The following is a 27,187-nucleotide window of genomic DNA, read 5'->3' as shown; positions in this document are numbered from 1 at the left end:
TACCAGATATGTACCTTGGTTACCAGCGTCCGCAGCTGCCAGAAGCCGAATCCCTGCACACATAACCATGGTACACATCGGGTTACTAAGCAAAGCGCCTTGCTTCGATACCCGATATGTACCTTGGTTACCAGCTTACCGCAGGCTGCCAGAAGCAGACTCCCTGCACATTCAGATCGTTGCTTTCTCGCTGTCAAACACACCGATGTGTTCTTCACAGCGGGCGAGCAAAAAATGAACCAGAGCAGTGTGTAACCATCAGCGATTTCACAGCAGGGGCCAGATCGCTGCTCAGTGTCACACACAGCGAGATCGCTGGTGAGGTCACTGGTGCGTCACGAAAACCGTGACTCAGCAGCGATCTCGCTATGTGAGAAGTACCCCTGACAACAATCATGCAAATTGATATATAGCTCCCTGCTGCTTATCTGCGGGGACCAGCTGTCAATCAGGGTGAAATCAGCAGTCGGGAAGATAAGAGCTGCTCTGTTGATGAGGTGAAGAAACAGACTCACCGCCGGTTGGAGCAGGGAAGTTAGCAACTACCTGCCTGTTAGTTCTTAGTCCCAGACAACTCCTTTAAGGATCAGACACCAATTTATAGGGTATCTATGCACTGTAAAAACTGATCCATAGTATCAATTCCACCGAGCGCGGAGGGTCGCTGGCCACATAGCAAGTTATCGGTTCATAAGGAATTTTCCATCTTTGTTATTATTTGACTTATTTTGGCAACAGATTTCAGAAAAGCAGAACAGCACCCGGCCCGTGCCGCACATCACCAAGCAGATAACGCAGCAGTGCAGAGGTTGCCATAACAGAGATTATTCTCAATTTATTCCCCTTCCCCCAAAAAAGAGGATTTGGTTTCATTAAAGTCAATTCCAAAGCACAGTGAAAGCAATGGCGGCGGCCTTACTTGGTCTTCAATAAACATCCTTTGTCTATAGTATTCCCAATCTTCTTTTAGCATCCTGTGTTTGGACTGCAAAGCCATCTAAAATGAAGTTTAGACCAAAATAAACACGCTTTCCGGAAAATCCGTAACCACCTGCATTTCTCGTCGCAGGCTCCTACATATGCCTATTTGTTCAAGTATACGGCACAGTTGCATCTTTTTATAAAACCGTATAACCTTTCCTACACTGTGACTAGCAGTTATTTTAACAACCGCCATTTGTCAGTCACCGGCGAGCAGAGATCTCTGTGTGCGCAAGCGCTATTTTCCTGGAGTCCATCGTGTCTGTGCCTTAGGCCTAACGGGGTGTTGCAGCGGCACAAGACACACGGCATGAAAATCGGAGTGAGTGGAGTGCGATAAAACATCGCATTCCACTCAGACCAATATTAGTCTATGTGCCAGCACCCATGAGCGATTATTTTCTTGGCTCCAATCGGACAGAGAAAACAAATCGCAGCATGCTGCAGCTGTAATGCGAGAGTCTTTTTCTCTCGCACCCATTCAAGTCTATGGGGCAAGGAAAAAAAAAACCACGCACTGCACTCGCGGAACACCGGTGTACCGCGAGTGAAGGGCGAGAATGGTAATAGTCGGCTACGGAGGAGAGAGGGAGAGAAATCCCTCCCTCCTCAGTGCCGGTCCGCCACCCGCAGCTGAGGTCCGATAGCACGGTCGGACCTCAGTCGCAGGGACACTCACACGACACACGTCTCCTGCCGTGCTGCCAGCGTGAGCCGAGTGTCATGCCAGAACCGCATTTGTCCCCGTGTGGCCCTGGCCTTACTCCCAGCCCGCAGCATCGCTCCACCTGTGGCCGTTCAGCTGATTTGCATGCTTCCGGCCACATTCTGACTAGACTTATCTGACTTCTGGCAATTCACTTGTACTAAGCAAAGGATGTGCATGTCTAGTTGGCACATGATCACATGTATGCAAATTGCATACTTATGGTCATGCGCCCGCCAGCTCCTGGAGCTGAGAATCCTGACCGTGTGTACACTGCCCACTGTGAAAATTCACAAGTCTGCAGTCAGAGTGATTGCAGACTTTTACCCCAAGGTAAAAAAAAAAAATTCTTTAAATAAGTGCAACTTACATTAAAAGCATAAAAAAAAGGGGGCATTTTAGTTTGAACAGGTCCAAGAGCGGCAGATTAAAAGATTTTGGGTACTCACCGTAAGCCTTCATTGGGGAACACAGGAGATCATGACTGAATGCTGCTGCCACTAAGAGGCTAACACTATGCAAAAAAAAAAGTTAGCTCCTCCTCAGTAGAATATACCCACCAACTGGTACGGAGATGATCAGTTTTAGCAGTAGAAGCAACAGAAAGGCAAAAGTATATTTAAGCAACATAGTAAATTAGTAACAGCACAACTTATAACTGAATACAATGGCGGGTGCCGTGTTCCGCAATGAAGACGCCAAGAACGATTTTACAGTGAGTACCCAAAATTTATTTTGTATGGCTTCATTGTGGACACAGGACAACATGGGACGTCCTAGAGCAGTCCCCAAGGGTGGGCACTGGATAGTCTCAAGTCTGAGCTCGGACCGTTGTGGCCCACAAGACCTTTCTACTGAGTATCGCATCTCAAGATGCTTAGGTGTGAACCCTGTAGAATTTTGTGAATGTATGAATGGAAGACCATGTAGCAGCCTTGTATAAATGCGTGCGAGACAGAAGCCTGGTGACTGAAGGCCCAGGAGGCCCCCAGTGCGCGAGTGGGGTGACCCGGGACCTTGAGTGGATGGCGCTGTCCTTTATCCGGTAAGCTCCCGAGATAGACCGGTTCCTGCGGCCAATGATGGATCTGGAAGGAGGAAGACCTCTGCAAAGACCATCCGGAATCATAGTCTGTTCATCTAAAGGATACCATCCTGTTGATGTAAAGGCAAAGTGCTCTCACGAGGTCCAGCTTATGAAACGACAGTTTCCGATGGTAACCTTAGAGATAAAGGGTTGAGTAGAGCGCAAAACCACTTTGTCCTGAGGAGACACCAGATGGGGAAAGCGGCAGAAGGTCACGAGTTTGCACACTCGTCTGATCAAGGTGAAGGCTACCAAGAAGGCAGGCTTCCAGGAGAGGAAAGATAGAGAAACTCTAGTAGCAGTTCTTTAAAGTTAGGCCTCTGATGGACGTCAAGAACAAGGTTGAGGTCCCAAGGCTATATCGAAGGTCGGTAAGGTGGTACAGAATGTGTGGCCACCTGAAGGAAGGTTCTGCTCTGTGGACAAGACGCAATTTTTCTCTGGAAAAGAATGGAAAGAGCAGAGACCTGACCCTTAAGTGAGCTAAGGGGCAGGACGGAGTCGAGAACTGACTGCAGAAAGGACAGAAGGGAAGGGGAGGAGAAAGACAATGTGAGCGGTCTGGCTGGTTTTGCAGCAGCAAAGGAAGGACTTCCCTGTGCAATGGTACATGCAAGAAAGCGAGAAGAAGACGACTTCCTTGACTTAATCATGATCTGAATGACCTGATTGGAGAGACAAGTGGATCTCAAAGCTGTAGCTTGTTGAAGCTACACTATTAATACTATTTAACCATGCTGTTAAATTGAGCGACTGGGAATTCTGGTGGAAGAGGGAACCATGTAAAACAAGGTCTAGGAGTTTCCATGTGATGTCCATGATTAAATGGACTAGCTCTGTGTACCAAGGTCTTCTTGGCCAATCTGTGGCCACGTGTATGACTGGTACTTCTTTCTCCATTGATCTTGATCAGTTGGGAGCAGCACTAGAGCAGAAAACCAGTAAGAAAGGGAGACCTGGGACCAGAGACTTTGAGTAATTCGCTAGGGGATCGCAAGAACTGGACATGAACTAGGAAACTTTGTGTTTCAAGCTGGACACCATCAGATCGACATTGAGTGTCCCAATTTCATGCACATCTGTCAGGTTCAGGTAAAATTCACCCGCAGCTAGGCTCTCTTGGCTGAGATAGCGGCCCAGTTGTCTACTCCAGGAATGTGTACTGCTGAGATTGCTGGTACATTCCGGTTGGCCCATGAAAGGAACGGAAAAACTTCTAAAATCACTGCTCGGCTTCAACGTTCCTCCTCGTTGGCTGATGTACGACGTGACGTTGCTAAATTTGAAGCGGACCGGGCGACCGAAGAGAAGATCCTGAGCGTGAAAGAGAGCCAGGATAATTCCTTCCGAGTTTCAGTATGTTAATGGGAAGAGATGATTCTTTGAAGTTCTGGAAGACTGATCTCCAGCCGAGGAAGCTGGTGTCCGTTGGGCAGATTTTTCAGTGAATCAGTAGAAACAATCTTCCGTGATGAACGAGCAGAGAGTTTCCACCATTCCAAAGACTTTTTCATCTGGGAGGGAAGTGCTACTGATTGGTCCATGTAGTAAGTGGACTTGTCCCATCTTGATAGGAGAAAAATCTGAAGAAGGGAACTGAGCAAATGAGACCTCTTCCATTGCGGATACAATCTTGCCCAGAATACACATCAAAATCTGAGAGGGCGTGGAGAGGGACATCTAAGAGAATGAGTTCCTCTTAGAAGGGTAGAGTGCTTATCTTCGGGCAGAAACATACTTGGGCATGTGGAGTCAAACAATATTGTCAGGAAAGCAACGCGTTGTGCCGGAATCAGAGACTACTTTTGCTATTGATCCAGCCGTGGCAAGAGTGTGTGTCCAGGGTGATCTACAAGCTCTCGCATCATGCCGAGAGGGAAGGCGCTTTGATCAGGATGTTGTCCAGTTAAGGGATGAAGAGAATGCCTCTTGTCCAAAGAATGGCCATGAAGATCGCTTTCGTGAAGACTGTTGTGGATAGGTAAAACGGCAGTGTTATGAGATAAACATGGGAAACCTGAACTACAAAAAAGAGAATTTTGTTTACTTACCGTAAATTCTTTTTCTTATAGTTCCGTAATGGGAGACCCAGACCATGGGGTGTATAGCTTCTGCCTCCGGAGGACACACAAAGTACTACACTAAAAAGTGTAGCTCCTCCCTCCGAGCATATACATCCCCTGGATAACCAAATATAGCCAGTTTAGTGCAAAAGCTGAAGGAGAGTATCCACCCACAAGTAGAGATAGAGCAAGAACCGGAACAACCGGAGCCTCTGTCTACAACAACAGCCGGTGATAACACGCGGGACAAGAAACTGCCAACAGGCAACAGGGAGGGTGCTGGGTCTCCCATTACGGAACTATAAGAAAAAGAATTTACGGTAAGTAAACAAAATTCTCTTTTTCTTCATCGTTCCTATGGGAGACCCAGACCATGGGACGTCTCAAAGCAGTCCATGGGTGGGAATAAACAGAAAACTGAGAAGTAGGCTAAACCTAACTTCACAAATGGGCGACAGCCGCCTGAAGGGTGCGTCTGCCCAAGCTCGCATCTGCCGCAGCATGAGCATGCACTTGGTAGTGCTTCGAAAAGGAATGCAGACTAGTCCAAGTGGCAGCCTGACCGACCTACTGAGCCGTAGCCTGGTGCCTGAAAGCCCAAGAGGCACCGACAGATCTGGTCGAGTGTGCCTTGATCCCCGGCGGGGGAGGCACTTGAGTACACTGGTTGGCATCAGAAATGGCCGACCTAATCCAACGAGCTAGGGTCGGCTTAGAAACCGAGAGGCCCTTACGCCGACCTGTGGTCAGCACAAAAAGAGAGGTGCACCGCCTAAGAACAGCGGTGCGAGACACATAAATCCGGAGCGCCCGCACCAGATCCAGAGTATGCAACGCTTTTTCAAAGCGATGAACAGGAGCCGGACAAAAGGAAGGCAGGGAAATGACCTGGTTAAGGTGGAAAGGAGAAAACCACCTTAGGGAGAAAGTCCGGAGTCGGACGGAGAACCACCTTGTCTTCATGAAAAACCAAAAAAGTTGACTCCGAAGAGAGCACAGCCAAATCAGACTCTCCTGAGGAAAGCTATGGCCACTAGAAAGACCACTTTCTGTGAAAGACAAGACAAAGAAACCTCCCTAAGAGGCTCAAAGGGGGGTTTCTGGAAAGCCGTGAGGACCAGATTAAGGTCCCAGGGATCCAAAGGCCGCCGGTAAGGCAGAATGATGTGGGATGCGCCCTGCATGAAGGAGCGCACCTGAGCCAGCCGGGCGATACGCCGCTGGAACAACACTGACAGAGCCGAGACCTGTCCCTTGAGGGATAGTCCTAGCTGTAGACCGGACTGTAGAAAGGACAGGAGGGTCGGCAAGGAAAAAGGCCAAGAAGCATGGCCGGAAGAGCGACACCAGGACAGGAAAATTCTCCAGGTCCTGTGATAGATCTTGGCCAAGGAATACTTCCGAGCCAGAGTCATAGTGGAGATGACTTCAGGAGGGATACCAGAAGTCGTCAAGATTCAGGACTCAAGAACCACGCCGTCAATCTGAGAGCCGCAGAACTCTGGCGGAAAAATGGACCTTGTGAGAGAAGGTCTGGACGGTCCGGGAAATGCCACGGCGCCTCTACGGACAGATTGAGCAGGTCTGGGTACCAAGCTCGCCTGGGCCAGTCTGGAGCAATGAGAATGACCCGACGGCCCTCCATTCTGATCTTGCGCAGGACTCTGGGCAAGAACTAGAGGGGGAAACACGTAAGACAGACGAAACTGGGACCAATCTTGAACCAGTGCGTCCGCTGCAAAGACCTGAGGATCGTGGGAGCGAAGATCCACTTCCGGGTTGCCCCACTTGCGGCAGAGTGCCGAAACACTGCCGAATGCAGAATCCACTTGCCGCTGTCCACGGTATGACGGCTGAGATAATCTGCCTCCCAGCTTTCCACGCCTGGGCTGTGGACTGCGGATATGGTGGACTTGGAGTCCTCCGTCCACTGAAGGACGCGTTGAACCTCCAACATTGCCAGGCGGTGAGTGTCCCACCCTGGTGGTTGATGTAGGCAACCGCTGTCGCGTTGTCTGACTGAACTCGAATGTGCTTGCCCGCCAACAGGTGGTGAAAGGCTAAGAGAGCTAGAAGGACAACTCTGATTTCCAGCACATTGATCGAGAGGGCTGATTCGGACGGAGTCCAAGTGCCCTGCGCTCTGTGGTGGAGATATACTGCTCCCCAGCCGGATAGACTGGCATCCGTGGTGAGGATCACCCAGGACGGGGCCAGGAAGGAGCGTCCCTGAAGAGAGAGGGGCCGAAGCCACCACTGAAGGGAGCCCCTGGTCTGTGGCGACAGAGCCACTAATCTGTGCAAGGAGGAAGTCCGCTTGTCCCAACAGCGGAGAATGTCCAGCTGCAGGGGACGCAGATGGAACTGGGCAAAGGGAACCGCTTCCATTGACACCATCATCTGACCCAGCACCTGCATTAGGTGCCTGATGGAACGACGGCGGGGCCTCAGCAAAGAGCGCACCGCCAGAGGAGGGACTGCTGTTTGACTAAGGGCAGCTTCACAAGTGCCGGCAGAGTCTCGAATTGCATCCCTGGGTACGTGAGCGGAGTCAGAGTGGACTTGGACAGAAAGACAAGCCACCCGAATTGGCTAGAGTGGCGAGAGTGAGCGAGGCACTCCGCTGACAGTCTGCACTGGATGAAGCCTTGACTAGAAGGCCGACCAGGAAAAGGGATCACTGCCAACCCCTGAAGGTGTAGAACCGCAACCACTGCTGCCATGACCTTGGTGAATACTCGAGGGGCCGTGGCTAACCCGAAGGGAAGAGCCACGAATTGGAAATGTTCCTCTCCGATTGCAAAACGTAGCCAACGCTGGTGTGAAACTGCAATTGGCACATGCAGATAGGCATCTCTGATGTCGATGGATGCCAGGAATCTCCTTGGGTCATTGAGGCAATGACTGATCGCAGAGACTCCATGCGAAAATGCCGCACCTGAACATGCTTGTTGAGAAGCTTGAGATCCAGGATGGGCCGGAAGGAACCGTCCTTTTCGGGGACTAGGAAGAGATTTGAGTAGAAACCTCTGAACCTTTCCCAGGCGGGAACCGGTACCATTACTCCGTTGGCCTGCAAGGATGCCACGGCCTGTGAGAAGGCGGCGGCCTTGGAGCAGGGGGGAGTTGACAGAAAAAAAATCTGTTTGGCGGGCTGGATAGAATTCTATCCTGTAGCCGTGGGAGATGATATCCCGCACCCACTGATCGGAGACGTGTTGAAACCACACGTCGCCAAAGTGGGAGAGCCTGCCACCGACCAAGGACGTTGCTGGCGGGGCCAGATAGTCAAGAGGAGGCTGCCTTAGTGGCAGCAGCTCCTGCGGTCTAGGACGCGACTTCGTGCGCCAGTTGGGTTTTTGGTCCTTGGCTGAGCTAGAGGACGAGGCCGAGGGCCTAGAGGACGACCAGTTGGAGGAACGAAAGGAACGAAACCTCGACTGGTTCCTGCCCTGGACAGGTATCCTGGTTTTGGTTTGTGGCATGGAAGTACTCTTCCCGCCAGTAGCTTCCTGAATAATTTCATCCAGTTGTTCACCGAACAGCCTGGGCCCAGCAAATGGGAGCCCAGCAAGGTACTTCTTTGAAGAAGCGTCTGCCTTCCACTCTCGAAGCCACAAGATCCTGCGGATAGCGAGGGAATTAGCCGAAGCCACCGCAGTGCGGTGAGAAGCCTCCAGCATGGCAGACATGGCATAGGATGAAAAGGCTGAAGCCTGGAAGTTAAGGCAACATTTCGGGCATAGAGTCCCTGGTGAGGGAATGCATCTCCCTAGAGAAGCAGAGATGGCTTTGAGAGCCCACACTGCTGCAAAAGGTGGGGAGAACGAGGCCCCTGCCGCCTCATATACAGATGGTGGTCAGTGGAACCCTTAAGAGAGGTGCCATCAGCTACTGATACAACTGTCCGGGCTGTGAATGAGCCCACTCCTTGACCACCTCTGGTGGAAACGGAAAAACGGTCATCAGAACCACGCTTTGTGGAAGCGTCTGTCAAGACAGGCCCTAGGCTTGGTCACAGTGGCCTGAAAACTGGAGTGGTTAAGAAACACACTCCTTGTTCTCTTAGGCAAGATAAACTGGTGCTTTTCTGCCTGAGAGGGTTGCTCCCCTGATGCAGGAGAATTGAGGTCCAGTACAAAATTAATGGACGCAATCAAAACACTAGCATTTGCGTCACTTTCGGACAGATCAATGGGGTACATGGAGGTAGCGTCCGAGCCCCCAGTGAAGACATCCTCCTCGTCCTGCGAGTCAGCTCGTGAATCAGAGCCGCGGGACGAGGAAGGAGAGGGGACCCTGCGTTTCCTTTTAGGAGGACGGGGTCTGAGACCAGATGAAGAATCCTCTGTGAACTTTGCTGAGCGAGCCGTAGCAGCAGAAGCGCCCTGAGGAGGGGGCTGATGCATGCTCAGCGGAGTCCGGGACAGCTGTCCCATGGAGAGAAGGACTCTACCCAAGCCGGGGGTTCAGCCACCGGAGCCGGAGCAGCCGGAGGGACCACTGGGGATGAGCCTCCAGGCTGAGGCACCACCATGTTAGAGCAGGCATCACAATGTGGTTATGTGCTCGGTACAGGCAGTACGAGCCTACATGCAGTGCATATTGAGTACAGCCTTGCAGCCTTGCTGCTCGTGTGAGACATGCTGCTGAAGTGGGGGCTCTGAGCCGGAATGACCCGCAGCAGAGTATATAAGCAGAGTATATAAGCAGGTCCACAACCGGAGGTTCTGGCTTGCCAGACCGTTTGACATTGGGACGTCTCTGTGCCCTACAGATCCCACAGCCCGGACCCCCTGAGAGATTCTGCAGCCAGCGCCGATCGCTGTGCAGACATGGCATAAGAACGCCGATAAAATGGTGCCGGAGCGAGGAGAGGGGGCGGGTCCTACTCTAAGAGCGGGATCCGGAGGGCCAAGGAGATTTACAGGGGAGGGAATATTGCCTCAGAGAGGAGTGTCCCTCCCCTGTGCCGAACGGCCGCTGGGCGGAGCCGCATTGTCCCTCTGCATGACTGACATGCAGGGGCAGTGAAATCGAAACTAGGCCTCAGGCGAAGCCGGGGCCTAAATTAAACGATGCGGCCGGCGCGCAGGCACCATCGGCGCGGTTCTCAGGTGAAAACCAGAGAACCGGCCGGAAATGTCACAAAAGTTACACAGCACACTCTCCCCAACAATAAAGTACAAGGGACCCCCCTGACAATAACGTCTCAATACTTAGCTTGTGAGACGCAGGGCCAGGTCCCTGAGGGATGAGTGCTACGTCCGGCAGGATCCTGAAAGGGCTGCGGATGGAGACCGGTCTCCTGCAAGGCAGGGAGAACCGTGCTGGCTCCCACTTCAAGCCAGAGCCCGAGGGATGGCGAAGGAGCGTGGCATGTAAGGCTCCAGCCCTGAAATCAACCTTAACACCGCCGACACAGTGGGGTGAGAAGGGACATGCCAGGAGTCCAGGCTTGGACCCGCTTTTCTTCAAACTCTTTCCAAAAATCAAAAATCAGATGAGAATGCATGTGTGGATGTGTGCCTCCTGAACACAAAGCATTGAACTGGCTATATTTGGTTATCCAGGGGATGTATATGCTCGGAGGGAGGAGCTACACTTTTTAGTGTAGTACTTTGTGTGTCCTCCGGAGGCAGAAGCTATACACCCCATGGTCTGGGTCTCCCATAGGAACGATGAAGAAACACAGGCATCTCTAGTGGGATGGAAAAATGGGTATGTGTAAAAGGTGGCCGTGCCACGTCCACCCCTACGGAGTAGAGTGACTCCTATAGAGGTGTACAGAGTATTATATTAAATTTAAATTGTTAAGTACACTGGTGTGCTAGCGATGTAGCAGAGTTGGATATGCGAGTCAGCCGGCGCCCTCAAGTGTCTGTATTTATGTGTTTTATTACAAGGTATTACAGACACCTCCAATATTTAGGTGTATTCCGCATGTTTATGTAAGTTGTGTGTAAATTATAATGCAAACAATGCGTAATGTAAATAGGGATTGGGCCCTTGTGCAGTGTCAGACAGGAGCATTAGCGATAAGGACTAATAGGTAAGATAGAGTATTAATAGGATAGAACTGCAGTTAGTAATCACTAGGTAAGGATTCTAGATAAGCTGTTAATTGTAGGCAACTAGGGAAACAAACGTGCTGGAGTGGATGATGGGAGTAGTTAGCAAGTTGCTTAAATTAGTGTAGAACAGGTGCAGACAGCTCAGTGGTTGACAGGGAGAAGAAGCTAAGGCAGGTGGAGCAATTAGTTGAGCAAGAGGAGACAGGGAGAAGTTAGTGAGTGAAGCTGCAGATGTCCTACTGAGAGGACGGGATGTATTCTCCCTAGTGCCAAGATCTCCCTCTGCAGGTGGCTAGTGGATCTCCGGAGCCCGGTGGTAGGGAGACTCCCGACAGTACCTTAAACCGGCCAGGGGCTAATACTTCGCCTGAGGGTCTGAGTAAGGCATGCTAGCCGCCAGGAAAAAATATTAGGGGGAGGCTGGAGCCGGTATTTGAAAAACAAGCGCCAAGAGCAAGGGTACACAGTTACCCCTGAGTTAGCTGCGCGGCACGAGAAAGCCTGTCTGTCCGAAGTAAGAGAAACCTAGTATACCACAAAGTCAGTTCATGAGTTGTTCATAAAAAGGACTTGTGAGTGATTGTGTCACCCTCCATGTCAGCGACGAGGATCGGAATCAGAGAAGAACACTGGACATTGTTGTAAGTGTCGCACCTCCCATCGGGTGCACAACACGGACACACAATTGCAGGAGCAGGGTCAGTCAGTGACCTTCGGCGAACATTGGGCTCCCCCAGTTAGGCTGTCCATTGAACATAGGAACTCTCCGGTCTCCATTGAGGCCACCACAAAATAGAGCGACACCATCCTGAAGTGTCGGAGCAGGACACGCCTGTTCTGTAACTTGAGGTCCAAGATGGGACAGAAAGATCCATCCTTCTTTAGGACCACAAATAGGTTTGAATAGAAACTTGAGAAACGGGAACAGGAATGATGACACTAAACCTGAGGAGTAAATCAATGACCTTGAAAAAACCAAGGCTGAGCAAGGAATCTTTTTGGGGGGCAAAATTCAAAAAAGGAAGAGTGAGAGGGTGAAAAATTATTTTGTAACCATAGAAAACAAAACAAAACAAAAGCATCGACTATGGAAAGCCACTCATCTCTGTATAGAAGGAGACGACCACCCACCTTGAGAGGATTTGGGGGCATCAAGTCATGCTGAAAATCTGTTGGGTCTGCAAGGCTTGCTCTGATAAACGACAAGGATGCCAGGAGGAAACAGGCTTGAAGGAGGGTTTTATTTCCTAAGCAGTTCGGAGACTTGCCTGGCAATCGTTGTTTCCCCACTGAGAATTGGCAAAAAGGAATGAAAAGGAAAAGAGCATCTCATGGGAGGTGGCCGTTTTGGCATCTGTTGTGGGAGAAAAGTACTTTTACCCACGGTGGCATCTGAGATCTCGTCCAGTTTCTCTCCGAAGAAGTAGGAGCCCTGGAAAGGGAGACTGGTGAGAGGCTTCCTGGATGCAGAGTGCACATTCCATGCCTCGAAACCCAAGACACTGCGGATAGTGACAATATTGCGAAAGAATCCAGTGAAGCCGTTAAAAGATACTTTCTTGTGTGGGCAATTTGTGCGCCATTTTGAAGGTGGGAGCACCCGACAGGATACACTGACATAGGCGATAAGCCCAGGCGGAACCCGCCTAGAAAACCCATATGGACGCGAAGGAAAGGCAGAGGGCTAATCTCATGGCCTCGAAGGCAGACTTTGCCAAAGTCTCAGTGTGCCTGTCGAAGGGATCCTTGAGTGAGACCCAGCATCAGAGAGAGGTATGATAGTGTTGGTATACAGCCAGGAAACCGGTGGATCCAGTAAGGGAGACTCTGCCCATCTTTGAAAAAGATCACCCACAAATGGGTATAGGATGTATACCAATTTGGTATATGGGTATAGGACACTTGTACGTCTTTAGAAACGTTTTTTTGGATGTTCCCATTCCCTGGCGAAAATCTGAGGAAGTCGCTTTAAATTCTTTAAGGAGATTTGTAGGACGAAATAGTATGAGCCATCTTCTTGGATCTCTTGCGTGGTCTGCAATGTCAGTTGAGAAACCATGGAGCTCCAAACACTTGACGTGTTAGAGTCCTGCCGGACAGACCAGAGAGGGTACAGTAGCGACGCAACCCTACACTGCGCTCTCGGTCTCTAGGTGGGATGAGAGGACACAACTCCACTCTGTTGCCCAACCACAAGCTGAATCTAAAAGAAAAAAAAAGGAAAGGATTAATAAAAGCACGTCCTACCGACAAGTAGCTAAAACTGATCATCTACATGCCAGCTGGTAGGTGTATACTTGGGAGGAGAACTGTTTCTGAATGGTGTCAGGCTCCTAGTGGCAGCAGCATACACTCATGGCCTCCTATGACCCCCAATAAAACGATAGAGAAAGCAGAAGTATCTTTCTAATCACATACAACCTGTAAAGGTTTGAAAAACACCAAAGCTAAAGGCCTACAGTGTAACACACTTGCATAAACATTGGCAAAGAATCCACTAAAACATTCAGAGGGTTTCACCAAGCCAAAAGGTGGAAGTCCTAAACCTAGACATATTTCAGATATATCCTGGCTAGTCTGTATGCTCTCCACCTGAAAAACTGTACATGTAGACACGGCAGAAACTATGGATGGCAATGAGAAGCACAACATGTGAGCATGCGTAACAAACGTGTGGTTGTCCCATCAGAGAAGTAAATATTCCGGCTCTTGTTTACCTGCTCATCTACATAGTTGTCAATCCTTTTCTGACACTCCAGCCATTCTTCTGCAATCTGAGCCATCTCTTGTTCCAGCTGGAGGTACCTTTGTAGTAAGGTTGTGTACATGTCCTCGCTGTACGAGTCGTGCGACGCTGTTCCAAGCCTGGGGCACAAAACACGCATCCAAGTGAGTAACTGAGATCAAGTCATTTTGCAAGAATGCCGCTCGATGATATTACCCAACCTGCAAGCGCCAGTATTGAAGCAAGCCATTTAAAACCAAGCACTATAGGAGCGGAGCATGGGGGGGGGGGGGAATACTAATGACTGGGTTTCCATCTTGTGCCATAGACTGAATTCAAGAGCAAAGCGGTAGTCTATACTGTGCAATCTAGTTACCAAGTCTATTCTGCAGCCGCTGGGGGCTGCCGTTTTTATTTGTTGGTGTGTCAGTGTCTGAGCAGGACACACACTGCAAATACAGACGTCAAGTGGGGTACAACCCCATCTCCTGCATGGCTGCCTCCACCTGTGACCCCGGCACGCTCCCTGGGCTGCCCAGTGCACAGCTGTGGGAGACGTTTGGCACCATTTTATTGTAGTCCGGAGCTGTACGCCGAACTATAAATTTCCCCTCAGTGTTCTGTGGCAAGCGTTGACAGGAGCGGCAAGTGGGGTAGAGTCAACCTGTACACGATGGGCTGCAGCAGTTTCAGGAGTTCCGGAGACATGGCTGTGAGCACAGGGCAGCAGCATGGTATTAAACTACTCATATCAGGCTACTGGAAAAAGTAACCGATGCAGGACTGCTCTGAACGATGAGAGCAGTGCTGCAACAGCAGCTTCTTCCAGAGGTGCAAGGAGCTCAGCAGCCTGTGCTTAGTAGGCCGGGCTACCACCCTGCACTCACTATCCATGTCATCGCAGTGTTCAGTACAATAAGGTAAAGAGTTGCACACTAGTCATAATATATGGGGAAATAATGAAAAGCAGCACTGCTATGGGAATACTAGAATGAAAAATACAATAAACTATCTGAAAAATTGAAAAGACTTGAAAATGGAATATGCACAACTGCTGTGAATAATAGGAATATAAGAGATGTTTAGCCATTTTATTGATCAATGTGAAAGAGCCCCAAAACAAAAAATAGATATTACCTTGGCGTGGTGTTTGGGCTCTTTTACATTGATGAATACAATGACTAAACCTCTCTTGTATTTTTCAATATTAGCCATTGTATTCATCAATGTAAAAGAGCCCTAACACCACACCAAGGTAATCTCTATTTTTTGTTTTGGGGCTCTTTCACATTGATCAATAATACAATGTGAAAGAGCCCCAAAACAAAAAATAGATATTACCTTGGCATGGTTTTTGGGCTCTTTTACATTGATGAATACAATAGCTAAACCTCTCTTGTATTTTTTTAGTTTTAGCCAACGTATTCATGAATGTAAAAGAGCCCAAACACCATGCCAAGGAAATATCTATTTTTTGTTTTGGGGCTCTTTCACATTGTATTATTGATTAATGTGAAAGAGCCCCAAAACAAAAAAAGGGAATTTTGTTTACTTACCGTAAATTCCTTTTCTTCTAGCTCCTATTGGGAGTCCCAGACAATTGGGTGTATAGCTTCTGCCTCCGGAGGCCACACAAAGTATTACACTTTAAAAAGTGTAACCCCTCCCCTCTGCCTATACACCCTCCCGTGGATCACGGGCTCCTCAGTTTTGGTGCAAAAGGAGGAAGGAGAAAACTTATAAATTGGTCTAGGGTAAATTCAATCCGAAGGATGTTCAGAGAACTGAAGACCATGAACCATAAGAACAAATCAACATCAACAACATGTGTACACAAAAGAACAACCAGCCCGAACTCACAGGGGCGGGTGCTGGGTCTCCCAATAGGAGCTAGAAGAAAAGGAATTTACGGTAAGTAAACAAAATTCCCTTTTTCTTTGTCGCTCCATTGGGAGACCCAGACAATTGGGACGTCCAAGAGCAGTCCCTGGGTGGGTAAAAGAATACCTCAATAAAAGGAGCCGAAAAACGGCCCCCTCTTACAGGTGGGCAACCGCCGCCTGGAGGACTCGCCTACCTAGACTGGCGTCTGCCGAAGCATAGGCATGCACTTGATAGTGCTTCGTGAAAGTGTGCAGACTAGACCACAAAGCTGCCTGACACACCTGCTGAGCCGTCGCCCGGTGCCGCAAAGCCCAGGACGCACCTACGGCTCTGGTAGAATGGGCTTTCAACCCTGAAGGAAGTGGAAGCCCAGAAGAACGGTAGGCCTCGAGAATCGGTTCCTTGATCCACCGAGCCAAGGTTGACTTGGAGGCCTGAGAGCCCTTACGCTGGCCAGCGACAAGGACAAAGAGCGCGTCTGAACGGCGCAGGGGCGCCGTGCGAGACACGTAGAACCGGAGTGCTCTCACTAGATCCAAAGAGTGCAAATCCTTTTCACACTGGTGAATTGGATTAGGGCAAAAGGAAGGCAAGGAGATATCCTGATTTAGATGAAAGGGGGATACCACCTTAGGAAGAAATTCCGGGACCGGACGCAGAACCACCTTATCCTGGTGAAAAACCAGGAAGGGGGCTTTGCATGACAGCGCTGCAAGCTCAGACACTCTCCGAAGTGATGTGACCGCCACCAGGAAGGCCACCTTCTGAGAAAGACGGGAAAGAGAAACATCCCACAGCGGCTCAAAAGGCGGCTTTTGAAGAGCCGTCAGAACCCTGTTAAGATCCCAAGGATCCAACGGACGTTTGTAAGGTGGGACCATGTGGCAAACCCCCTGCAGGAACGTGCGGACCTGCGGAAGCCTGGCTAGACGCTTTTGAAAAAACACGGAGAGCACCGACACTTGGCCCTTGAGAGAGCCGAGGGACAAACCCTTGTCCATTCCAGATTGTAGGAATGAAAGAAATGTGGGTAAAGCAAACGGCCATGGAGACAAACCGTTATCAGAGCACCAGGATAAAAAAAGTTGCCAAGACCTGTAATAGATTTTGGCGGACGTTGACTTCCTGGCTTGTCTCATGGTGGCAATGACATCCTGAGATAACCCTGAAGACGCTAGGAGCCAGGACTCAATGGCCACACAGTCAGGTTGAGGGCCACAGAATTCAGATGGAAAAACGGCCCTTGTGACAGCAAGTCTGGACGGTCTGGAAGCACCCACGGTTGACCCACCGTGAGATGCCACAGATCCGGATACCACGACCGCCTCGGCCAGTCTGGAGCGACGAGAATGGCGCGACGGCAGTCGGACCGGATCTTGCGTAGTACTCTGGGCAGCATTGCCAGAGGGGGAAACACATATGGCAGTCGAAACTGCGACCAATCCTGGACCAGAGCGTCCGCTGCCAGAGCTCTGTGATCCTGAGACCGTGCCATGAAGGCCGGGACCTTGTTGTTGTGTCTCGATGCCATGAGATCGACGTCCGGCGTTCCCCAGCGGCGACAGATCTCTCGAAACACGTCTGGGTGAAGAGACCATTCCCCCGCGTCCATGCCCTGACGACTGAGAAAATCTGCTTCCCAGTTTTCCACGCCCGGGATGTGAACTGCGGAGATGGTGGAGCCTGTGACTTCCACCCACTGCAGAATCCGCTCGACTTCCTGGAAGGCTTGACGACTGCGAGTGCCGCCTTGGTGGTTGATGTAGGCGACGGCAGTGGCGTTGTCCGACTGGATTCGGATCTGCCTGCCCTCCAGCCACCGATGGAAAGCCAATAGGGCTAGATATACTGCCCTTATCTCCAGAACATTGATCTGAAGGGACGATTCTATTGGAGTCCAGGTTCCTTGAGCCCTGTGGTGGAGAAAAACCGCTCCCCAACCTGGCAGGCTCGCGTCCGTGGTGACCACGGCCCAGGTTGGGGGGAGGAAGGATTTTCCCCGAGACAGAGATGTGGGTAGGAGCCACCACTGAAGTGATGTTTTGGTTGCAAGTGAAAGATGTTCTTGTCGAGGGAAGCCGAACTCTTGTCCCATTTGCGAAGAATGTCCCATTGGAGTGGCCGTAGATTGAATTGCGCGAACGGCACTGCCTCCATAGCTGCAACCATCTTCCCCAGGAAGTGCATGAGGCGCCTTAAGGGGTGTGACTGACTCCGAAGATGTGACTGCACCCCCGCCTGCAGAGAAAGCTGTTTGTCCCGCGGTAGCTTGACTAACGCTGGAAGGGTATGAAACTCAATCCCGAGGTAAGTCAGTGATTGGGTCGGCGTCAACTTTGATTTCGGGAAATTGATGATCCACCCGAACTGCTGGAGAGTCGCCAGAGTGACGGTAAGACTTCGTTGACACGCCACCCGAGAAGGGGCCCTGACTAGGAGATCGTCCAAGTATGGGATTACCGAGTGGCCCCGAGAGTGCAGGACCGCCACGACGGATGCCATGACTTTGGTGAAGACCCGTGGGGCTGTCGCCAGGCCGAAGGGCAATGCGACGAACTGGAGGTGTTCGTCCCCGATGGCGAAACGCAGGAAACGTTGGTGTTCGGGTGCGATCGGCACATGGAGATAAGCATCCTTGATGTCGATCGATGCTAGGAAGTTTCCTTGTGACATCGAGGCGATGACCGAGCGGAGAGATTCCATCCGAAACTGTCTGGTTCTCACATGTCTGTTGAGCAGCTTGAGGTCCAGAACGGGACGGAAAGACCCGTCCTTTTTTGGCACCACGAATAAGTTGGAGTAAAATCCGCGACCACGTTCCTGAAGGGGAACGGGAATCACAACTCCTTCCATCTTTAGAGCGTCCACCGCCTGAAACAGTGCATCTGCCTGTGCGGGGGGTGGGGAGGTTCTGAAAAAACGAGCCGTAGGTCGAGAGCTGAACTCTATCCTGTAACCATGAGACAATGTCTCTCACCCATCGGTCTTGAACTTGTGGCCACCAGGCGTCGCCAAAGCGGGAGAGCCTGCCACCGACCGAGGATCTGGTTAGATGAGGCCGAGAGTCATGAGGAGGCCGTCTTGAAGGCAGTGCCTCCTGCGGCCTTTTGGGGGCGTGACTTGGACCGCCACCCATAGGAGTTCCTCTGGCCTTTCTCCGGCCGGTTGGACGAAGAGGATTGGGGCTTGGCGGAGGGACGAAAGGACCGAAACCTCGATTGGATTTTTCTCTGCTGAGGTCTCTTAGGTTTGGACTGGGGTAAGGAGGAGTCCTTTCCCGAGGATTCCTTAATAATCTCATCCAACCGTTCGCCAAACAAACATTCGCCAGAAAAAGGCAAACCAGTTAAGAACCTTTTGGAAGCAGAGTCTGCTTTCCTTTCGCGCAGCCACATGGCCCTGCGGACTGCCACGGAGTTAGCGGATGCTACAGCCGTACGGCTAGCGGAGTCCAGGACGGCGTTCATGGCGTAGGACGAAAATGCTGATGCCTGAGAGGTCAAGGCTGAAACATGCGGAGCAGAATTCCGCGTGACAGCATTAATCTCAGTCAGACATGCCGAGATTGCTTGGAGAGCCCACACAGCCGCAAAGGCCGGGGCAAAAGACGCGCCCGTGGCCTCATAAATAGACTTCACCAAGAGCTCTGTCTGTCTGTCAGTGGCATCCTTCAGGGATGAGCCATCGGCAACAGACACAACGGACCTAGCAGCCAATCTAGAGACTGGCGGATCCACCTTGGGTGAGTGCGCCCAGCCCTTAACGACCTCAGGTGAAAAGGGATAACGCGTGTCAGTGTGCCTTTTAGCAAAACGCTTGTCCTGGACCGCTCTGGGCTTCTGGACAGCGTCCCTGAAGTTAGAGTGATCAAAGAACGTATTGCGCGTACGTTTGGGGAATCGAAATTGGTGTTTCTCCTGCTGAGAAGCCGACTCCTCTACCGGTGGAGGCGGGGGAGAGAGATCCAACACCTGGTTGATGGACGAAATAAGATCATTTACTAAGGCGTCCCCCTCAGGGGTATCAAGGTTGAGGGCGAAGTCAGGGTCAGAGCCCTGAGCTCCCACGTCCGCCTCGTCATCCTGAGAGTCCTCCAGCTGAGATCCAGAGCAGCGTGAGGAGGCCGGGGAAGAGTCCCAGCGAGGCCGCTTAGCCGGTCTGGGACTGCGCCGAGGGGCCCACAAGTGCCCCGGGCTCCGGCTGAGCAAGCGTGGCAGGAGTCGAGCATTGATCACAGTGAGGGTAGGTGGATCCCGCAGGCAACATAGCCCCACAAGAGGTACAGGCTGCGAAAAAAACCTGTGTCTTAAGGGCTTTGCTCCTTGTGGACGACATGCTGCAAGCAATAAGTGTCCCTTAGGAGAGCGACCACTGAGGGTATATGGGAAAGGGTTAAACAGCCGTTCCGAATATATATATGTAGATATATATATATATATATATCACGGCACCCTAGGGGAACCAGCACCGGGTGACCGGTGTGGCTTACCAACCGCTGGTGTCCTCCAGATTCCCTGTTGTTCCTTCCACACAAAGCATAAAACTGAGGAGCCCGTGATCCACGGGAGGGTGTATAGGCAGAGGGGAGGGGTTACACTTTTTTAAAAGTGTAATACTTTGTGTGGCCTCCGGAGGCAGAAGCTATACACCCAATTGTCTGGGTCTCCCAATGGAGCGACAAAAAAAATAGAGATTACCTTGGCGTGGTTTTAGGGCTGTTTTACATTGATGAATACAATGGCTAAAATTAAAAAATACAAGAGAGGTTTAGTCATTGTATTCATCAATTTAAAAGCCCAAACACCACGCCAAGGTAATATTTATTTTTTGTTTTGGGGCTCTTTCACATTGATCAATACAATGGTTAAACATCTCTTATATTCCTATTAGTGATGAGCGAGTACTAAAAAGCTCGGGTGCTCGAGGCTCGGGCCGAGCCTCCCAAGATACTCGTGTACTCGGCCCGAGCACCGAGCCCAATGTTATCCTATGGGAGACCCGAGTATTTTTGTGAAATGACCACCGGCAGCATGTAGAAACCATAAAACTGTAAATTAAATAAAAAAACGTACGTGTGTGTGTAAGCGTGCATATAAATATACACGCGGAGTGGAGTGCGGGAGGGGCCGTAGCCGAGCGGGGAAGTGTCGGGCTAAAGGCACGGTCATTCTGTGAGTGCCGGCCAATCACTGCAATTCCACAACAGGGCTGTGGCATTGCATTGGTCTGCCAGCCAATCCCTGCATAAGGGCTGGCTCTAAAAAGAGCGCCAACATGAAGACCACGAGTACAGCACGAGTATCGCGAGATTACTCGGTCCCCGCCGAGTAGCCCGAGTACAGTGATACTCGTGCGAGTACCGAGTAGTAACAAGCATACTCGCTCATCTCTAATTCCTATTATTCACAGCAGTTATGCATATGCCATTTTCAAGTTTTTTCAATTTTTCAGATAGTCCATTGTATTTTTCATTCTAGTATTCCCATAGCAGTGCTGCTTTTCATTATTTCCTCATACATTGTGATTAGTGTGCAACTCTCTACCTTATTGTGTGTTTTTGAGTTTTGCACCTTGTTCACACCATTGGAGTTCCAGGCTACATTCTTTAATCTCAGTATTCAGAGCATAGCAGTGTAACCACCACTCTGCTGTGCTCTGAACACAGACTCGACTCTGCTCATTCAGACATTTGAATGAGGATTAATGGCTGCTTCTGAAAAGCGCATCAAAATTCAGCATAAAGCCTCATTCGGACTTCCTTGCATTACAGGCATCTGAATGAGGCATTAAACTGAATGAGCAGAGCTGTGCATCTCATCCCATCACGTGCGCCACAGTCCGATGGCTCTGTATTTCATCCGGTGACAAGAGCCGCTGAGGCCTGTATCTCATCCCATACAGTGTGCCTCACTTGATGCATGTGATACAGTGCAGGTATCTAATCCCATTCTGTGTTATATACCAAACTAAGCCCTGTATGTAATCCCAGCACGTGATACAGTTCATGTAGGACCACAGCAGGAATACGGTGCGCAGCACCAACTACCAGAATCTGCGCTGCCAGCCCTCCTCGGTGGCACTGTCCACGTGTCAGTATTACTTCGCAGTCACCAGTAATGGCTCTACACTGTCATGTAAACTTCATCCTGACTTACCTTTTTGCAGACACCCAGAAGGGGTGGGGAGCATGTGACCCGATCCCACCCGCTCTTGCTGCAGTCGTAATGTGACATAGCAGTACACTAGGTTTTCAGGGCTAATTTCAGCAGCTGCTCCCCCTAGTGTTTAAAAGTGGAAAATATCTAACCTTTTTAAATCTCTTTTTATTTTACAGTTACATTTTTTTTCCCATAAAAAAAAATTAAAAAAAAATGATAAAATAAAATTTGGGCGGCACATTCTATTTAAGGATTTTCCGCGTGTTCCTGAAATAAACAGTCTTGTAGAATTCCTAGTGAAACCAGGGAACTTGTCCTCTGATTCATTCTGCCCAAGTCCCAGGCAGCATGACTCCGAATCTAACTACCGTATACACTCGAGTATAAGCTGACCCGAATACAAGCTGAGGCACTTCATTTTACCACAAAAAAACTGGGAAACTTATTGATTCGAGGAGAAGCCTAGGGTGGAAAATGCAGCAGCTACTGGTAAATTTGAAAAATAAAGATACCAATAAAATGTAATGTGCCCTGTAGTAATGCGCCCCATCCTTGTCCCCTGAAGTAATGCGCCCCATCCTTGTCCCCTGAAGTAATGCGCCCCATCCTTGTCCCCTGAAGTAATGCGCCCCATCCTTGTCCCCTGAAGTAATGCGCCCCATCCTTGCGCCCTGTAGTAATGCGCCCCATCCTTGCGCCCTGTAGTAATGCGCCCCATCCTTGCGCCCTGTAGTAATGCGCCCCATCCTTGCGCCCTGTAGTAATGCGCCCCATCCTTGCGCCCTGTAGTAATGCGCCCCATCCTTGCGCCCTGTAGTAATGCGCCCCATCCTTGCGCCCTGTAGTAATGCGCCCCATCCTTGCGCCCTGTAGTAATGCGCCCCATCCTTGCGCCCTGTAGTAATGCGCCCCATCCTTGCGCCCTGTAGTAATGCGCCCCATCCTTGCGCCCTGTAGTAATGCGCCCCATCCTTGCGCCCTGTAGTAATGCGCCCCATCCTTGCGCCCTGTAGTAATGCGCCCCATCCTTGCGCCCTGTAGTAATGCGCCCCATCCTTGCGCCCTGTAGTAATGCGCCCCATCCTTGCGCCCTGTAGTAATGCGCCCCATCCTTGCGCCCTGTAGTAATGCGCCCCATCCTTGCGCCCTGTAGTAATGCGCCCCATCCTTGCGCCCTGTAGTAATGCGCCCCATCCTTGCGCCCTGTAGTAATGCGCCCCATCCTTGCGCCCTGTAGTAATGCGCCCCATCCTTGCGCCCTGTAGTAATGCGCCCCATCCTTGCGCCCTGTAGTAATGCGCCCCATCCTTGCGCCCTGTAGTAATGCGCCCCATCCTTGCGCCCTGTAGTAATGCGCCCCATCCTTGCGCCCTGTAGTAATGCGCCCCATCCTTGCGCCCTGTAGTAATGCGCCCCATCCTTGCGCCCTGTAGTAATGCGCCCCATCCTTGCGCCCTGTAGTAATGCGCCCCATCCTTGCGCCCTGTAGTAATGCGCCCCATCCTTGCGCCCTGTAGTAATGCGCCCCATCCTTGCGCCCTGTAGTAATGCGCCCCATCCTTGCGCCCTGTAGTAATGCGCCCCATCCTTGCGCCCTGTAGTAATGCGCCCCATCCTTGCGCCCTGTAGTAATGCGCCCCATCCTTGCGCCCTGTAGTAATGCGCCCCATCCTTGCGCCCTGTAGTAATGCGCCCCATCCTTGCGCCCTGTAGTAATGCGCCCCATCCTTGCGCCCTGTAGTAATGCGCCCCATCCTTGCGCCCTGTAGTAATGCGCCCCATCCTTGCGCCCTGTAGTAATGCGCCCCATCCTTGCGCCCTGTAGTAATGCGCCCCATCCTTGCGCCCTGTAGTAATGCGCCCCATCCTTGCGCCCTGTAGTAATGCGCCCCATCCTTGCGCCCTGTAGTAATGCGCCCCATCCTTGCGCCCTGTAGTAATGCGCCCCATCCTTGCGCCCTGTAGTAATGCGCCCCATCCTTGCGCCCTGTAGTAATGCGCCCCATCCTTGCGCCCTGTAGTAATGCGCCCCATCCTTGCGCCCTGTAGTAATGCGCCCCATCCTTGCGCCCTGTAGTAATGCGCCCCATCCTTGCGCCCTGTAGTAATGCGCCCCATCCTTGCGCCCTGTAGTAATGCGCCCCATCCTTGCGCCCTGTAGTAATGCGCCCCATCCTTGCGCCCTGTAGTAATGCGCCCCATCCTTGCGCCCTGTAGTAATGCGCCCCATCCTTGCGCCCTGTAGTAATGCGCCCCATCCTTGCGCCCTGTAGTAATGCGCCCCATCCTTGCGCCCTGTAGTAATGCGCCCCATCCTTGCGCCCTGTAGTAATGCGCCCCATCCTTGCGCCCTGTAGTAATGCGCCCCATCCTTGCGCCCTGTAGTAATGCGCCCCATCCTTGCGCCCTGTAGTAATGCGCCCCATCCTTGCGCCCTGTAGTAATGCGCCCCATCCTTGCGCCCTGTAGTAATGCGCCCCATCCTTGCGCCCTGTAGTAATGCGCCCCATCCTTGCGCCCTGTAGTAATGCGCCCCATCCTTGCGCCCTGTAGTAATGCGCCCCATCCTTGCGCCCTGTAGTAATGCGCCCCATCCTTGCGCCCTGTAGTAATGCGCCCCATCCTTGCGCCCTGTAGTAATGCGCCCCATCCTTGCGCCCTGTAGTAATGCGCCCCATCCTTGCGCCCTGTAGTAATGCGCCCCATCCTTGCGCCCTGTAGTAATGCGCCCCATCCTTGCGCCCTGTAGTAATGCGCCCCATCCTTGCGCCCTGTAGTAATGCGCCCCATCCTTGCGCCCTGTAGTAATGCGCCCCATCCTTGCGCCCTGTAGTAATGCGCCCCATCCTTGCGCCCTGTAGTAATGCGCCCCATCCTTGCGCCCTGTAGTAATGCGCCCCATCCTTGCGCCCTGTAGTAATGCGCCCCATCCTTGCGCCCTGTAGTAATGCGCCCCATCCTTGCGCCCTGTAGTAATGCGCCCCATCCTTGCGCCCTGTAGTAATGCGCCCCATCCTTGCGCCCTGTAGTAATGCGCCCCATCCTTGCGCCCTGTAGTAATGCGCCCCATCCTTGCGCCCTGTAGTAATGCGCCCCATCCTTGCGCCCTGTAGTAATGCGCCCCATCCTTGCGCCCTGTAGTAATGCGCCCCATCCTTGCGCCCTGTAGTAATGCGCCCCATCCTTGCGCCCTGTAGTAATGCGCCCCATCCTTGCGCCCTGTAGTAATGCGCCCCATCCTTGCGCCCTGTAGTAATGCGCCCCATCCTTGCGCCCTGTAGTAATGCGCCCCATCCTTGCGCCCTGTAGTAATGCGCCCCATCCTTGCGCCCTGTAGTAATGCGCCCCATCCTTGCGCCCTGTAGTAATGCGCCCCATCCTTGCGCCCTGTAGTAATGCGCCCCATCCTTGCGCCCTGTAGTAATGCGCCCCATCCTTGCGCCCTGTAGTAATGCGCCCCATCCTTGCGCCCTGTAGTAATGCGCCCCATCCTTGCGCCCTGTAGTAATGCGCCCCATCCTTGCGCCCTGTAGTAATGCGCCCCATCCTTGCGCCCTGTAGTAATGCGCCCCATCCTTGCGCCCTGTAGTAATGCGCCCCATCCTTGCGCCCTGAAGTAATGCGCCCCATCCTTGCGCCCTGAAGTAATGCGCCCCATCCTTGCGCCCTGAAGTAATGCGCCCCATCCTTGCGCCCTGTAGTAATGCGCCCCATCCTTGCGCCCTGTAGTAATGCGCCCCATCCTTGCGCCCTGTAGTAATGCGCCCCATCCTTGCGCCCTGAAGTATTGCGCCCCATCCTTGCGCCCTGAAGTAATGCGCCCCATCCTTGCGCCCTGAAGTAATGCGCCCCATCCTTGCGCCCTGAAGTAATGCGCCCCATCCTTGCGCCCTGAAGTAATGCGCCCCATCCTTGCGCCCTGTAGTAATGCGCCCCATCCTTGCGCCCTGTAGTAATGCGCCCCATCCTTGCGCCCTGTAGTAATGCGTCCCATCCTTGCGCCCTGTAGTAATGCGCCCCATCCTTGCGCCCTGTAGTAAAGCGCCCCATCCTTGCCCCCTGTAGTAATGTGCCCCATCCATGTCTACTGTATTAATGTGCTCCATCCTTGCGTCCTGCATTAATATGCCCCATCCTTTAGCAATGTCCTCATTCTGGTCCCCTTCTTGCCCTCTATCATGCCATTGTTCACATACACACACAAAAAAAAAAAAAAAAATCTCACCTGTCCTCTAGTCCCTCGGTGTTCTCTTACCTTCTTCTTGCGGACCGCAGGCACGTAGACTCCTTGATCTCCGGTGGGTCAGGGGGCCACAGCTGCCGTCCGTGTTTAATTTAATTCGGTTAAATGATTTGCGCCATTGCAAATTATTCAACTGAAGTAATGCGCTGATGGCAGGGGTGGCCCCGTGTACCGGCCGAGATCATGGAGGGGGTCTATGTGGCAGTGATCTACAAGAAGCAGGTTAGAGGACACCGAGGGAACTTTGGTATAAGCCGAGGGGGGCTTTTTCAGCATATAAAAAAAAAAAAAACGAGCTGCAAAAGTCGGCTTACCCACAAGTATATACGGTATATTTTTTATGATGCACTGGAGCATTTAAAACAAAAACGCAAAAAACTTATGCTGCCCAAGGTTTGGATAGCATGAATTAAATGACAAGTTCCCTGTAATCTTCTGCTGATCCTTTTCCTCTTTGGCTGGGAGACTGCGGACTTGTAGGAAGGGGGAGGCTCCTGCTGCAGCCAATGTGAAGAAGGTATAGGGGAGAGGTGTGAGATTTTATATTCTACATTAATAAGTACAAACACCGCAGATATAAGTCTACATACCCAAATTTTTAGCATATTTTAAAAAAAAAAAATATTATATATATCAAACCAGGAAACATTTGAAAATTTTTTCCACCTTTAATGTTACCCATAATCTTTACAATTCAATTGAAAAATACTTTTTTTAGGTGTAAAAAAAAAAAATAAGCTAAAGATAACGTGGTTGCATTAATATGCACACCCTTAAATCTAATGTTAAAGTTTCCTTTTAATTAACAACAGTACTCAAATTTCTTTGGGTAGGAGTATCAGCATGGCACATCCAGGATTGGCAATCTTTGTTCACTCTTTGTGCAAGGACATAATTTTGTGCACAGCGCCCTCTTCAGGCTACTGACAGATTGTCATGTGGATTCAGGTCTGAGCTCTGGCTGGGATATTCCAAAATGTTCATGTTCTTCTGATGAAGGCAATCTTTTGTTGATTTGGAGGTCACTTAATGTCATCGTTGTGACGAATGGTGACATTTCTCCTCATCTTTATAGTAGAGGTCTGAAGATTTTGTTGCAAAAATTGACTGATCTTTGGAATTGTTCATAATTCACTCTACTTTGACTAAAGCCACAGTTCCAGCTGCTGGGGAAAAAAAAAAAAAAAACAGAAAAAAAAGCCCAAAGCATAATGCTACCTCCACCGTGCTTCACTGTGGGTATGGTGTTCTCCTAGTGATGCTTAA

General features: G+C 51.1%; 1 protein-coding gene across 2 annotated transcripts in view; it reads right to left on the bottom strand.

Annotated features, from left to right (window-relative positions):
* Positions 1–27,187, bottom strand: part of FAM193A (family with sequence similarity 193 member A) — a 239,018-nt gene that overhangs the window by 130,060 nt on the left and 81,771 nt on the right. Inside the window, exons 8-9 of one of the 2 annotated variants that reach the window (XM_075346817.1) lie at positions 13,629–13,776; positions 920–997 (exon numbers count right to left, since the gene is read on the bottom strand). In XM_075346817.1, the coding sequence (XP_075202932.1) occupies positions 920–997; positions 13,629–13,776 (226 nt within the window). The remainder of the gene's footprint in view (positions 1–919; positions 998–13,628; positions 13,777–27,187) is intronic. The other variant, XM_075346818.1, reaches the window with a different exon arrangement.

This window comes from Anomaloglossus baeobatrachus, chromosome 1, assembly GCF_048569485.1.
Source record: "Anomaloglossus baeobatrachus isolate aAnoBae1 chromosome 1, aAnoBae1.hap1, whole genome shotgun sequence".
Classification (NCBI taxonomy): domain Eukaryota; kingdom Metazoa; phylum Chordata; class Amphibia; order Anura; family Aromobatidae; genus Anomaloglossus; species Anomaloglossus baeobatrachus.
Note: the sequence above shows the minus strand (reverse complement) of the source record. Positions and strands in the feature narration are given on the sequence as shown.